Below are 16,650 nucleotides of genomic sequence, written 5' to 3'. Positions count from 1 at the left end.
CAGGAGATATGGAGAGAAAGCCCCACAAAGCTCAGGCTATAGTTTGAATGTTTAATGGGTTCTACTCTCCCCCACCCCCACCTCCAGACAGATAACAATGCTGTACAACAATAATGACCTTGTTTTACTACGGATGGCTTAACCACAAGCTACCTTTAAAAAGGAAATGGCACAAGTCCATGGACCTTTGTATCCCTTAAAAGGTTCAAATGCACAACCAGAAACTTCTATATGTTGTTGCTAAATGATACATTTTCAAAAATGTGAATTTGAAGAAATCATGTTAGATATGTAACTAGAAAGTAATTACATTAGCTTTAAGTGTTGTGTAGTGCTTTGGATTTGGGTCTGAAAAGGGCTTCAGAACATGTAGGACATGAATGTAGAAACTGTTTGCAACTCTTTAGAGCAGTCATGTCTGCTCTTGGGATCACTTGGCAGCAGCATAGGCCAGCTGTGCAATTCTGGGAAAAGAATACAGACAGGTGTTAGGTTCACACTTCCAGGTGCCTTGGGGCATCTTTCCCAAATGGTTCTGAAGCAAAGCCCCATTAACTATAAGCAATTTTAATTATAGGAATGTACTTGCTAAGTTGATGAACCAGATCTCTTAACTGGCTTTCACAAGAAAACTAAAAACACACATTTTAAACCAAGTTTGACATGTTGATGATTTCAAGTTTAAGACTACACTAGCCACGGATTTAACTCTGGCTTTTATTTAATTATCATCAGCCACTGGGAATTGTTGACTTATTAGTGGTATACAAGTGAAATTCATAAGCAAAATGAAATCATACAGTTGGCCTACTGCAATAAATTCTACCTGAGAGGATTTTTGAAGATGCCTTTGATCAGGGCTGTCAAACTTCCTGCCTGCAGGATGTGTCATGTGCTGGCCACACCCAGTTTAGCGAAGGGGAAAAAAGTCCTGATATGTTACGTGACGCTGCTGTGCTGACCTGAGTTTAACACCCCTGCCTTGGATGCTGACAGTGTAATAACTATCTTGTCCATAATGATTCTGCCTATCCTATCACAAGCAGAGACAAATGAAGTAGACAGATCCCACCTCCCCATGAAGTGAAGGGACTACAAACTAGAAATCAGACCTTCTCAGAAGTAGGCCTTATATTATGGGATATTTTGCCCTCAAAGGTATGCTTTTTTTATATATTTCCCCCACTTTTATTACTTTTATGAATAACTCAAAGCAGCAAGCAAAATCAATACTCCTTCCTTTTCCGCAGAGTTTTACAACTTTACCTTTAGTGCTTTATACCCCTTTGCTCCTGGCTTTCAGAAAACTGTCTTTTCTTTTTAGCCAAACGTTGGACAATTTTAGTATCTAATGAGGATGGAAGATAGTCATCTGATTTATGTTTTGGATTTTATGGTCATTTATTTTGTTGATAATTGTGTCTGGAGATTGCTTTTTGATATTCTTCTATGCAGTGTAGTGCCTAGTGATTTGGGGAAGTATCTAAACATTTGGTTCTTGATTTAGATTTGCCTTCTGTTTTCTACTGGGTTTTTTTTTCTAGCTCTTAATAAATCTGCAAATATAGGTATGTTTTATAGAGCCAGTTCTACCCTGATGTTAACATACTAGAGATGTTAACATTTGTAGTATTATGAACATACCTTTGCCTACACATGTATGGAGTCATTTGGGTTGGATTTTTAAATACAGTTGATTAGGCTGATCTTGGGGTATCAGAATTTATTTATTTATTAAACTTACATGCCACCCATCTCACCAAAGGCGACTCTAGGCAGCCTACAATCATTCAATCATGCAATGTTTTCAGTAAGATCACTTTATCCAAAGATCAGCTTCATACTGAGTCTTTACTCGGTTGTGTTAACATCTGAACTGTCCAAGATGAATTTCCTCATGAGGAGTTCTGAACTGGTAAATCACTCTTCAGGGATCAAGTTGTACTTTTACCTATACAGATTATGACCTGTATTATATCTGTTCATAAAATCTTATTTGCTTGTTTTTCTATAACATATTAAAAGTATGTAGTTCCATACTTTTTGTACTTTTTATTGTTTCATTTTGGAGTTCAAAAATCACTTTCAATTATGTTACAGAAGTAAATACACTCTTTATACTTCTACACTGTCTATACTTTCCTGAAAGCACTTCTTTCCCCCAAAATTCAGTTGAAGGAAGAAGGGGCAATTTCAACAGCTGCTGAAAAGTGAGGGATTTCGTTTCCTGAAAGCAGCCTGCAGCATATCATTCAAAGGCCAAAAGTAAACCTCAGCCTATAAAAAGTTGCATATTCCTATTTCAAAACCTTACAGAATCCCAGACTCTCAATGTTGAAGGTATGTGTCTGGACAATCTTTGAAAATGTTAAGTGAGTGGAAGAGAAAAACCGCTTGGCATTATTTGGAAGTTAAGAGAACCACAGCCTTTATGCCAACTTTGTTAAATGTGAGCCTTTGAGACTGGGGAGCCAGCCACAAGAGTGGCTGCAGACTTTAACACAGTTTCAAGAGCTGCGATCGTCAAAAAATACTGACCAAATAACCAGTAAGCAATGGGAAAAAGTCTGCTTAAAGCTGTGAAGATGGTTGAAACATTAGATTTTACAAATGAAGACAAATATATAGTGATGGGATTCAGCCAGTTTGCACCTATTCGGGAGAACCAGTTCTTAACTTTCTAAGCAGTTCGGAGAACCGGTTTTTGGAAGAAATCTTATTTTGTTTTTTCCCCACTTTACAGGGCTAATCCTGTAAAGAAGGCAGGAAGGAAACATTCTGGTGCTGTTTCTAGCCTAATCTTTATTGCCCTGCTTACAGAAACTGCCTCTCTGGTTAACCCTTATTAACAGCTAAGGCGAAGCGCCCATCAATGTGAGTGACGCTGAGTTCGCCACGCCCACACAGTCACATGACCACTGAGCCACACCTACCCAGCTGGTCATCAGGGCAGAGAACCGGTTATTAAATTATTTGAATCCAACTACTGCAAATATACATGTCCCAAGATAATGTTGCAGGATCCAATCTGGGTAGATCACCAGCAAAGAGAAGTTCCCTGAAGATGGGCTCCAGCATGAGACTCTGAAAGCTCAGAAGACAAAACCTCTGGTCCCAGTAACTGAGCCAGTTTGGATCCTGCAGCATTAGGTTTCAGCTGTTCTCAGTGTTGGTTCCTCAGATTTTGTAGGAATAATAAAATAAAATAAATCCCCCTTAAGTCTGGAGACAGCATGGATATAACAGAATTTACATCCATGCAGAATTACAGCATGGGAAATGGTGGTGACTTTTACTTTCTCCTGATTTTTTTAAAAAACATTCCAGTGTAAACCAAAGCCCTGGGATTTCCTAGCAACCTTCCATTGAAGTACTAGCAGGTCAAATCCTGCTTAGCTATTTCAAGGCCCTGTTATTCCTGGCTAATATTGCCATTTTTCAGAACTGTAGTTCAACAATTTGTATAAACTAAAAAAAAAGGTACATAGTGGTGTATTAGCATAATACACCTTCTGAAGCATATGGGATTAAATACTTTCATAAACTAGAGATAGCATGGTTTGAGAAGGATTTTGTTTATCTACTGGCATAAACTGTATATCAGAAACAGGCAATTGATTATTCTCAGCAAAAAGTTAAGAATGGCCTCTTAATATTCTACTCTAGTTTCCTCAGTGATTCTGGACAGCCATATACACAAGTTGGAAAAACTATCTACATTTGAAGTCAGGAGAGAATAAGTCAATTAGAAAGGAAATCAGGGTCTTGGATATGCAACATGTGCTATTTCATACAAGAGCACTGAACTGAATGTCATTCATTTTATCAATCTGTACTGTTTGTCTTCAACCAGGATGGGCAACTTGCAGCCTTTTAGCTGAATGTAGCTTTGGAAAGACTAAACTGCCGAATTTCAGTTTTCTCCCATTGTGGAGTGAGAAGCACATGAACACTGGAGTTGAAATTTAAACAAATTAAGCCAATACAAAATAAACATAATAAAATCGAAAATCCCCAGTTCACCCAAACAGAGGAAAAAGGAAAAAAAGAGAAATTTCCTGCCTTGCATTTTCATTATTTCTCGTACACTGCTCAATAAGACATGCCCTCAACTACTTCACATCATTAACCCAGCCCTCTTTCCAAAGGAAGTGTGAACTCTAGCAAAAACAAATATTACATGCTCATGTTGTGATATCCCAACAGAACTTTAGTGCATAATATAATTTCATCTATTTCTGTTTCAAGATAATATCTAGAGGATTCAGTGTAAGCATTAAAAGTGTGTGTACTTTCAATTGCATGTGTAGAAATAATAAATAAACATTAGCAATTAGAAAAAGGTTTCCCTGATTAAGTTAATGTAACACAGACCAGTTGCTTTAACATCTGTAGTCATGAAAACCTTTGAAAGGCTAGTGCTTTCCTACCTGAAAACCATCACGGATCCGCTGTTACACCCCTTGCAATTTGCATTCCGAGCAAATAGATCAACAGATGATGCTGTTAATATGGCTCTGCACTACATCCTACAACATCTTGAGTCTCCAAAGACCTATGCAAGGGTCCTTTTTGTAGACTTTAGTTCAGCATTCAATACCATTATTCCAGACATTCTTCTAACTAAGCTAAACCAGCTACAGGTACCGGAACAGGCTTGTAAGTGGATCACAAGCTTCCTAACAAACAGGAAGCAGCAGGTGAAGCTAAGCAAGATCACATCAAATACCTGTACAATTAGCACAGGGGCCCCCCAAGGCTGTGTGCTCTCCCCACTTCTCTTCTCTCTGTATACCAATGACTGCATCTCCAATGATCCATCTGTTAAGCTACTGAAGTTCGCAGATGACACAACAGTGATTGGTCTCATTCGAGACAATGACGAATCCGCATATAGACGAGAGGTCGAACGACTAGCCTTGTGGTGCAACCAAAACAATCTGGAACTGAACACACTCAAAACCGTAGAAATGGTGGTAGACTTTAGGAAAAACCCTTCCATACTTCCACCTCTCACAATACTTGACAACACAGTATCAACAGTAGAAACCTTCAAATTTCTGGGTTCTATCATATCGCAAGATCTCAAATGGACAGCTAACATCAAAACATCATTAAAAAGGACAACAAAGAATGTTCTTTCTGCGCCAACTCAGTAAGCTCAAACTGCCCAAGGAGCTGCTGATCCAATTCTACAGAGGAATTATTGAGTCTGTCATTTGCACCTCTATAACTGTCTGGTTCGGTTCTGCAACCCAACAAGAAAAACACAGACTTCAGAGGATAATTAGAACTGCAGAAAAAATAATTGCTACCAACCTGCCTTCCATTGAGGACCTGTATACTGCACGAATCAAGAAGAGGGCCGTGAAAATATTTGCAGATCCCTCGCATCCTGGACATAAACTGTTTCAACTCCTACCCTCAAAACGACGCTATAGAGCACTGTACACCAGAACAACTAGACACAAGAACAGTTTTTTCCCGAAGGCCATCACTCTGCTAAACAAATAATTCCCTCAACACTGTCAGACTATTTACTGAATCTGCACTACTATTAATCGTTTCATAGTTCCCATCACCAATCTCTTTCCACTTATGACTGTATGACTATAACTTGTTGCTGGCAATCCTTATGATTTATATTGATATACTGATCATCAATTGTGTTGTAAATGTACCTTGATGAACGTATCTTTTCTTTTATGTACACTGAGAGCATATGCACCAAGACAAATTCCTTGTGTGTCCAATCACACTTGGCCAATAAAAATTCTATTCTATTCTATTCTAAGTATATAGGTAAAGATAAAGGTTCCCCTCTACATATGTGCTAGTCGTTCCCGGGCAGTGGTCATCTCCGTTTCAAAGCGGAAGAGCCAGCACTGTCTGAAGATGTCTCCATGGTCATGTAGTCGGCATGACTAAATGCCAAAGGATCGCAGAACGCTGTCATCTTCCCACCAAAGGTGGTCCCTATTTTTCTACTTGAATTTTTTACATGCTTTTGAACTGCTAAGTTGGCAGAAGCTGGGACAAGTAACAGGAGCTCACCCCGTTACGCAGCACTAGGGATTCGAACTGCTGAACTGCTGACCTTTCGATTGACAAGCTCAGCGTCTTAGTATATATTCCCCCTTTAAATACTTAACATTCTATCTTTTTATCCAAAAGGGACACTCAAGGTGGTCAGTTGAAGATAATATAAAGAAAAATTAATTAAAACATAACTAAAAACTAAGTTAAATAATACATAAAAAATAATGGACATTTAAAAACATGTTTAGGGCTCAAGGGATGGAGGACAAGGAATGAGGCTCTCTCTAAGTAAGCTTAACATGAAAAAGAAATGGGAAATGATGTTTATGGTAGAAATCCACTTTTCAGCAGTAATGGCGTATTTTTTTCAGAAAAGTTTTACAGACAGTAATTTTCAGCAGAATTTGTCATTTTAATTTGGAGAGATCCCTGCGGCGAAACATATGTTGCAGAACAAATTATATGAGAGGCTGCCCTGCTTTAGAGATTTTGCAAAGTCAACTGGCTTATCTGGCTGTCCATGTACCTTCATTCAGCAAACAAGCAGTCATTGTTTCAGAAACGGATTTAATGACAGTAATTATGGCAATGTCTTGGGACAGCTTATTAATATGGATTCCTCATACTGTTTTCTGCTGGTTTTATATGCCAGGTGGTTGGCACTAGAGATGATCTGGGTTGGGGGTGTGTGGAAATAAATAATTATCCAAAGATGCTTCTGTAGCTCTTATCACCCTCACAGAGTCCTAATCTACAAGAAAGCCTTTGTTATTCCTTCACCAGACAATACTGTACATTTGCCTGGATTTTAAAAATTATGCTGATGGTCATCTAAATTAGATGATGTGTTTCTGTTCTTCTCTGGGGAAAAGCTATGATTCGTCAAATCATAGCCAATTGGTGTCCAACCACTCATATCTGTTCTATGTTAATCAGGAATAATTGCATTCCAATTATGCAAGTGAACATGTATTATGTACTCTTCCTGATTGGCTCTATAATATCTTCAGAAAACAGAATTAAATAAAAGCAGCAGGCTGGATTTGGAACACTTTGACTTAGGGATATAAAGGGATGTAGCTTTCTAAATACAGATTTTTCGGGAAACCTCCCTCAATGAAGCTACAAGTGCTGTGCACCAACAAAAAATTCATCAATTCTCTTTCCCATTGTATGTTTGAAAAGTCAAAAGCTTAAAAGGCAACTTGGTACATATCACAGACTTGAAATATCCTGATTAGCTTGTTAAAACTGCAATTGGTAAATAATGAATGCATTTGAGTTGATCTTTATTTGATTTGCAGAGAGGAGAACTAGGACATTTCACTCAAGTTATCTATAAAGGTAGTTGCCAGTCCTAGAGCCATCTTTAATGGGAGTCAGTGGTGGATGGGCAAGCTGTGGGAACGGGAGGGGGGAGGTGAAAATAGTGTGGGGTGTGTGTAATCATAACATTTTTCCCTTGGGAGTCAAGGACGTTTAGCCTGCACCTGCACCAAAGACATTCAGCCTAGGGAGGCGTGGCTGGAAGTCAACCAAAGTTGGGACAGTGACCTGATTGGACCATGTGATGCATATGTGGATGGAGGGGAAGGAACTTTGACTTTACTTTGGGTGGGGAAAACCCGGGCTTTCAGATTTGGGTTTTCTCAGATGTTCCAATATGACATCTCTAATAAATTCATGCATTGAGGAAAATGCCTGCCTCAGAGTTTTGAGTTTTGATTCTGTTGGGGGTGTTACTTGGAACACTTGTTTAACGACCATGCAGTTATAAGCCACGATGAAAATGTAACTTTATTACCAATCCTCTCATGTACAACCATCTCAGGTCTGTAAAGCCAAAGGAAAGCTGAAGTAAGATCCTAAATCGTGGTCTCACTTAGTAACCATCTTGCTTAATAATCCAATTGCCACTCCCAATTGTGATTACTAAACAAGGAATACCTGGATACAGAAACCTTTTTTAGAAAGCCTGCAGAGCGATTCTTCTATCTGTTGATATGTTGTATTTATTTAAAAAAATGAATAGTTGTGGATCCTAGATCACACATGTACTAGATCACATTATCCAGCATTTTATCTGTGTTGAATGACAAAATAATTTGAAATTATTTGCTGTTTTAAGGTAACCTTTATACATATGAACTTTACGCATTCAGTAAGTGGCCTAATCAAAAGTCTAGCTGAGAAGACTCATCTTTTAATGTAAACATAGTTAATTAAAATGAAAAATTCATGATATTTTCATACATATGACACTGTCTAATCACAATGAAATATCAGTTCAATAACACTGCAATTGTTTTGTTTGTTATAAAACACCCACATTTATATTCCATTGTTATCAACAATGGTTTTGATTTCTCTGCTCTTCTGAGATTGAGAATATAGCACTGCAGAGGCAAGATAACAAGCTGCAGGATTAGGTCCACATAGCCAGAAGGCTTCCAAACAACAGTATAACATCGGACTGCTTTCTTTCTTTCTTTCTTTCTTTCTTTCTTTCTTTCTTTCTTTCTTTCTTTCTTTCTTTCTTTCTTTCTTTTCTTTCTCTCTCTCTCTCTCTCTCTTTCTTTCTCTGTCTCTCTCTCTCCTCTCTCTCTCTCTCTCCCTCTCGTTTTTTTTTCCTCCCTCCTTATAAAAACATCCTATGAAACAGCTTGCTTTCTCCATTGGAGGAATGGCTCCATTTCTCTGTAGTGCCTGCAGGAAATTTGGAGAAACGGTGGCAGGCAAGAAGGCAGACATTGTTTCTACAAGATCAAGAAAATTATTTATTTTTCAAGGGGGGAAACAAGCAGGCAGGGAGGGAGAAAATGTATCTTCCCTTCCTTCCTTTTGTGAAAGGAAGCAAAAGGAATCCAGACTTCTCCTGTTTATCATGAGACAGGAAATGATTGAGTGTGTTTTTTTCTCCCTTTAAGTAATGGGAAGTGAGGGGGAGACAGCAGGCTATTATTCAGTGAACATTTCATAATGACTGCCTTCAAAATAGCGTCACCACTAAGCGGGGCTCATAACACCCCTATTTTTACCAAATGAGGGGCAGCAACAGGCATGGTTTCCTATGTGCGCATCACTCTGCGGCCTTTTGGATAGGCCTGTAGTCCCATCCAAGAAGGCAATTCTTTAATGATTTCTCATATATTTCTCAAAGATGTCTATATTGTCTTTGGCTTCAAAATGAAAGTTCCAAGGCAACTTGCAATATGTTTTTTTTTAAAGCAATTCACAACAAAATGTGTTGCTGATTTGAATTTTTTTTGTACCCTGTTGGGAGGTGGAGGCTATCACACTGCTAGGACCAAACTGTGAGGCAAGAGGTCTTTCCAAAGAATTTTACCAGCAGTAGTTTTGTATATTTGTGCTTTAAAAAAGAACTAACCAACAGCTAAACACATATTAAAACCCACTGGAATAAAAATGTCCTAAAGGATTGCCTTTTGGGGATAGCCAACATATGAAAAACTTCATAAAAATATAGCTTTATTGCCTCCAGGTCAACATTTTTGTTCGTTCTTTATTTTTTTCCTTAATGCAAGATAAGACATAAAATCTCTCAAGGACATTAAAAAATGGACGCCAGAAGAGAAATTTTTTTTCTAATATGCTTTTCACAATATCAGAGCATTAATTCTGTATTTGTTTTCTAAATGCAGTCCTTCGGTTATGGTGAAATTTCTGACACTGAACAAAATGAATGTACATGGCCCTCTTTGATTATAAACACTACCGGTAGTCCTTGACTTACAACCATAATTGAACCCAAGTAACACAGTTATTAACTGAAACTGGCTTCCCCATTGACTTTGCTTGTCAGAAGGTCGCAAAAGATGATCACATGATCCTAGAACACTGCAACCATTATAAATACGAGCCAGTTGCCAAGTGTCTGAATGTTGATCATACAAACACGGGAAGGCTGCAATAGTTGTAAGTGTGAAAAACATTCAAGTCACTTTTTTCAGTGCCGTTGTAACTTCAAACAGTCACTAAACGAACTGTTGTAAATCCAGGACTACTTGTATTCTGGGGTGAATGTTACCTTCAAATGGAAATGGGCTGGATTTTAGATAATGTTGGATTAGATGACCTGCTCTTCTTTTCTGTGCTTGCAGTTTTATGATGCACCTAATCATATGGATGCTGGAATAATTATTCCAAAGATGAATAGCATCAGTACATGGCATGGCCTGACAAATACTGGGAAACATCTTTATATTTTATATATTGGCATAGATAGATTTAATTTACCTAATAATCTATGGGAGGGACCCTTGAAATATTTTCTCCTATCAGTGGCACATTTTTGCAAGGAAGCCAGGAACCTGACCCTCCCAATATTCCGTATTTAGCAAGACAGTAGAAGAATGTTAATGCCACGCAGGCAGAGAAGGCACTATAGAAGGATCAAAGGGATGCATCTTGATTTTTTATAGATACTGAAGCTTGTATCAGAAATGGGGGTAGGGAGAAGAGAAAACAGTATTTTGAAAGGCCCCATATGTCCTAGTGAAATGAGTTTTGGGGGTTCAAAAAGTTATAACTTCAAGGATCCTCCCCACTTCCTCTCAAAAATTCCTCAAACCATCAGAAAGCTTGAAGAAGAAATCTTTTCACAGGCAGTCCTCGAGTTAGGACTATAATTGAGACCCCAATTAAGGCCATGAAGTGGGTCACATGACCCTAATCAATTTTACAACTTATGGGGGCAGTTGTTAAGCGAGCAAATTGGCTGTAAAGTAAATGTGGCGGCCATTAAGCGAATCCATTGTTTGCTATGAGGTGGTTTTTGCCGAACACTGCAAGTAAACACTGGTTTCTGGCAAAAATGTCATGTGATCATGGGGCACTGCAAACGGCCAAGGGCCCAAAATGTGGCCATTTGACTGCAGGCAGAGAGAGGCAGATGTTCGTAACTTTTTCAGAATCCAGCAGAACTTCGATCACCAAGTAACTGGCCTTAAGTCAAGGACTACTTGACCAATTCTCTTCTGGAGCAATTTGTTATTTAGGAATTGGGGAAGGCAAATGGCAGTTCCTTTGTGGTAGCTGCATAACACACCTCCGTAAACCCCCACTGCCAGGCCTATTCTGTGCTCAAAGTTCAGGAAGCCCACATAAATCAGGAAAACCTGGTGAAGGGGAAGCAAGGCAGCTTGGCTTGGATCTCTTCAAACCTGGAGCTGACACAGCTGCTTCAAGAAAAGCTATGCCTGAGGGGTGGTATCAGCTGATATCAGCTGCAAGCTTTGAAATTCAAGTGTTAAGGGGGATGCTGTCTGCCTTCTTACATTATAAAAGGAAGCCTGTGTGTTGTGTACTTTTTTCTCAATCAATCCAAACCCCTAGGGAAATATTTTGCACACATACTATAACCTTTTGATAGCTACACTGACAATTATTGAAAAGGTGCAATCTATTTTGGATTCCAATAAATGTACAATCCAATTTATTTTGGATTCCAATCAGCTATAATGAAACACTGCAAAATAAGAGGAAATCCAATAGAAGTCACTGGGTCACTGGTCTCTCCTAAGCACTGGTGACTCTAACTTTGTTATTAGCTCTACTACCATTAAAGTCCCACCTAACAAAGAAAATTTATTTCCCCTAGAACAAGTAAAATCTCTATTTTCAGCAGACAGCTGAATCAATTACTTTCTCTCATTGGCTACGTTCCTTTGGAAAGAATTTCTTGGGGAAACCTTAGGTGGGGCTTTAAGTGAGCAGTGGATGGATTCAAAGCCAAAGGTGCACCTTGTCTGACACCTTTTAAATCTCCCATTTCTTTTTTGTCAATCTGTACCTTTTACTCCTTTTTTTTAATCCAACACAGTTCTAGAAATGGGACAGGTTGGTGCCATTGCTTATAGGCAAACTGATTTAGGATGTCCCCATAGGATCAGAGTAGCAACTACTTGCATTTTATTTTAGTTAAGTCAAAATAAAAGCCGTTGAGTGAGGGCTACCAAAAATCAAAGGCATAACTGCAAAAGTGGTGCACTTGCAAATATTTATCGCCGAGGAGGAAAGACAGCAAAATATCTTGCCTCCTTCCACATAACAAACCAAAAAATATGTTTACATATTTCCATTAAAGCAGAATGTGTGTGTCTCAATGCCATCCCATCATTTGGAAATCTGACAACTTCAGAAGTCTAAACTTAGTCAACAACAATTAGTTTATGTTAATATGTCTGCTCACAGACCTTCACACCCTTTGATAACCGTCTGTGGCCTGAACATGTGACAGGAACGAAAGATACAGACAGTCTCCACTGTACTGGATTTGCTCTTCCCCTACATCTTTTTTTTTCTGTTGGTTTTAAAGTGGGAGGCAGGGCCTAATTTTGATGTAAGGTACTTCTGTACAAGCCACATTCCCTGATATTCTAGGTAAAAATATTAATGGTGTTGAACATTGTGAAACCAGTTCCCAGTCCCTCTCTAGCTGGCAATATGATCTCGGCCTAACTTCTCAGTTCTCAGGGTCGGGTTGAGGATCAAGTATTGGTTCACCGCCCACAATGAATCTCCCTGGGCTAACTCGGTCCCCGCTACAACTTTTCAGCAAAATACATAACCTTCTGGAAACAGGAAACACGCCCACCCGCTTCCCCCCCCCCACTCAATCGGCTGTCATTCAGTGGCTGCGACACCAGTTCTGAGAAACAAAAATGCATTGTGGCTAAATATAGACCGTCAGTTTGGGGCTTGGTTCTCATGTTACCGAGAGACAGTTCGCTGTCTGTATTTGAGCAAGGTGCTAACACCTCAAAGAGGGCGCAGAGAAAGAAGCACAACACAGTTAAACAACTGCATTTCCCCCACCTTTTGGTGAAAAGGGAAATCGACCCCTTAATCGCTCCTTTTCAGCTCCCCTTTCAATTACACTTTCAGCTACGCCGTTGAAAAAATAATAATTAAAAGGTTGATCTTCGCAAACGAGCGTTGTAGTCCTGCCTTGTCCCAGGAACGCATGCACAACTTTCATTTTTTTTTTGCCCTGCTTGCTTTTTCACACCCACCAACACTCGTAAATGCAGGCAAGAGAGGAGTAAAGTTTCCAGAACTTACTTTAGAAAGTTTTTTCAGAGAAAAGAGAGAGAGCAAGGCAGCGATCCCCCCCTTCTTTTTTAAACACACGAAACGTAAGAGTTGTACGTGTGTCATTTTTCACAAAGAGGGGTTTTGAGTACTCACGCGGAGGAGAGGTTGTTGTACTGTTAGGGAAATTCATCCTGTAAGCATTCAGAAATGCTCCCCCTTTGCTTTTTTTTTTTTTTTTTTGTGCACTGACTGTGCTTTCCTATTCACGTCCAAAGATGAATGAAGCAAAGCTGCAGTAAAGACCGGGGAAGCAAACGGGAGAAAGCCTCGCTTGTTCAGATGCTTCCAGCATGGTTCTTGACCATTTACCACTGGAAAAGGAAACAGCACATTCAGCTCGCATGAAAAGGGGAGGGGCCTTGCTTTTTTAGATAAGCAACAGCTTCTTCTCTCTCTCTTTTTTTTTTACAGGCAGTCTTCATCTTCTGCCAGTATTTACTGTGGGACATTTCCATCTTTAGCAAGGGATACGGTTTTCATTGTTTTTTTGCCTCTACATCAACAGGTTTTGCAGAGTTTTGTAATCTTTCTAAAACTTTAAAATAAAAAAAAACTTATGAGAGAAGCAGTAGAAAAACTTAAAAAATGAAGCACAAAATGAGAAGTCCCTTCTTTTAATGTCTAGCTTGTTGTAAAATCTTGAGATGGCCTTGATGTTACAGAGATGTTACACATTCTCTGTAATAAATCAATTACAAGATTTTAAGGGAAGTATTTTATGTATGCTATATATATACCTTGGGTTGTAATAATGATTATCTAAAATCTTGAGAACTTCAAAACATGAGCTCTAGCCCCACGTTAAGCCTGAAAGCCAGCCTGGTGACTTTGGGTCAGTCTCTCTCTCAGTGCAACCCACCTCACAGGGTTGTTGTCCTTGAAAAAATCAGAGCAGGAAGGAGTATTAGGTACATTTGCTGCCTGGAGTGTAATAAGGTGTTAAAGGGTTAAAAATCTAATATATTGTGTAGATGATTATCATGAGCAATGACGGTAAAGAAGATCAACTATAAAGGTAGTTCTGTAAGATTTAAAAATGTTTGTTATCACGAGTAAACATTTGTGTCCATGTTTTTAGGAACTTATTTTGAATACATTACTTTGCTCTGATACTGGAAACACTATCAGAGTTCCTTTTGTTTATTTCTGTTTGTTGTTGGTTCCTAGTCAGTAATTCATGTAGTTGATAATGTTGGGTCATGTCCTTGTCTTTCTCTAGCATTTAGGAAGATGTAATTTCCTGTAGGAATATTATTCTAGTCATTCATTTATCCATTCCATGCTTAATGCATCCTTCCTTCTCACACAATCCAGGATTTCAAAAAAGGATACACTAATCTTCTCTCCTCCATTTTATTTATTTAAATGGTTTGTGAGATTGGATAGGTCAGAGGCTGCCATACAACCACCTCCTAAAATAATAAAAGAATGTGGCCAATTCCCCTTTTGCACCATAAATAAAATTAAAAATTTCTTTGGAATTAGGAGAAAGAGAGAGAGAGAGAGGAGAGAAAGAAAGAAAGAAAGAAAGAAAGAAAGAAAGAAAGAAAGAAAGAAAGAAAGAAAGAAAGAAAGAAAGAAAGAGAAATCATTTACATTTACTGTACAGGCTGAGACTTAGGGAGTCTGAGCTTGTACAGATCAAATGAAGAGCAAAGCCAAGAGAAAGTGTTCATAATCGGTTTACCTATGCAAACCTGAATAGGTTTAAAAACTAATTGCAAATACCCTCCAAGTTGCTTGCAAGGCCCCCTTCCTCCTGGTGTCCCAACCCATAGTTTACAAACCTCTGTATTAGGCTGCTAGATAGTTACTGAGACATGTTGTATAAAAATCTAATGGGAGACTTAAGTCTTCCAGTCTTAAAGCCGATTTAGAGATGCCTACAACTGCCTTTAGCCATCACTACATACCTACACTGCAAAGCTTGATGGGTAAGTGGAGGTTGCAGAGGGATGCATGCTCACACCTCCTGATTCCAACTCTGCATTGTGCAGAGATGTGCACCCTGCATGCTGATTGGTTCTGACTTCCTGCTGGTAGGCAGGTAAAGCAAGATATATTCACAACTTCTGGAGGCAAGCCATTCCACTGATTAATTGTTCTCATTGTCAGGAAATTTTTTATTTATTTATTTTATTTTATTCGATTTTTATACCGCCCTTCTCCCGAAGGACTCAGGGCGGTGTACAGCCAAGTAAAAATCACTATATACACATTTTCCTTAGTTTTAGGTTGCTTCTCTCTTTGATTAGTTCCCATCCATTGCTTCTTATCCTGCCCTCAGATGCTTTGGAGAATAGTTTGACTCCCTCTTTGTGGCAATATCAGAACACTGCTATCATGTCAGCCTTACTCTTTCTCTTTGTTAGATTAGACACACCCAGTTCCTGCAACCATTCATTGTATGTTTTAGCCTCCAGCCCCCTAATCATCTTTGTTGCTTTTCTAGAAACCCTTTCTAGAATCACAGTATCTTTTTTGTATCATGGCGACCAAAACTGGTTTAAGTTTCCAAGTGTGGTTTTACCATATCATTGTGAGAACATCTACTGAGAGTCCTGCCCACCTACAGAGGCCCATTAGCTATGGAAGAGATAGATCTGGTAGGCCTCAGTATTATATTTTTTCCCTCCTCCCACGCTACAATTTTCATAAAACAGTTAAGATTATTTTATTTCATTGGGCTTTTGAATAGAGTTGCCATTATGAGTTTCTTCCCTCACCCCACCCTGCCCGCCACCAAAGTAGGAGCTTTACTATATTCATTGTTTTGATTGGGTGGTTATTATTTTCTTGTTTGCCAACCAGAATCTGGGTAAAGTGGAACAGCTTTAAAAGGTTGCAAAACAAACAAATAAATGCTAATCTCACAACAATGCTTGGATGCAGTGCACCCTGATAGCACAAAGTCTCTGAGAGTAGGCATTGTTGGAGAGCAAGCACAATTCACTGCTTAAATAATACCCAGAAAGATAACATTGAAAGAGATTCTAGAGTCATCTAGTGCCAATTGGCCTTTCCATGCAGGGACTGCAATGCAGGGAGCTGCTACAACCTCCTTGGTGACAGAAGGCTGTCTGGCCTCTGTTGAAATGCTTCTAGCAAAAGGAAGAACATTGACTCCTTCCACATTGCAGATAGTTTTTGTTTCTGAAATGTTCCAATAATGTTTAACCCAAATCTAGTTTCTATAATGAGGGGACCTTGGTGATCTCTAAGTTTTGTTGTTTTCTTGCAGACGTTTCATTACCCAAACTAGGTAACATTATCAGTGCTAGTCCTAATACTGATGTTTACCTAATTAGGGTAATGAAACATTTGCAAGAACACAATCAAGTTCAGAGAGCATCAGGCATCCCTCATTTTAACCCTGAGCTACAAATATTCTCCTTTAATTTCCGTAACGTTTGAGGAAGCCATGGGCTCAGACAATGTAACATACCAAAGAGGTATTTGTCAGAGAACCTTCCTTATAAGGGGGAGAAAGAATAG

At 39.0% G+C, this 16,650-nt stretch overlaps 1 protein-coding gene across 1 annotated transcript in view; it reads right to left on the bottom strand.

Moving 5' to 3' along the window:
- GYPC (glycophorin C (Gerbich blood group)) overlaps window positions 1–13,479 on the bottom strand; it is a 48,662-nt gene extending 35,183 nt beyond the window's left edge. The window contains exon 1 of the mRNA XM_058195734.1: window positions 13,249–13,479. Within this exon, the coding sequence (XP_058051717.1) occupies window positions 13,249–13,285 (37 nt within the window). The 5' untranslated portion in view covers window positions 13,286–13,479. The remainder of the gene's footprint in view (window positions 1–13,248) is intronic.
- Window positions 13,480–16,650: the final 3,171 nt, after the last annotated feature.

The sequence above is a fragment of the Ahaetulla prasina genome, chromosome 1, assembly GCF_028640845.1.
Source record: "Ahaetulla prasina isolate Xishuangbanna chromosome 1, ASM2864084v1, whole genome shotgun sequence".
Taxonomy (NCBI): domain Eukaryota; kingdom Metazoa; phylum Chordata; class Lepidosauria; order Squamata; family Colubridae; genus Ahaetulla; species Ahaetulla prasina.
This window is presented reverse-complemented; position numbering and strand designations above follow the sequence as displayed.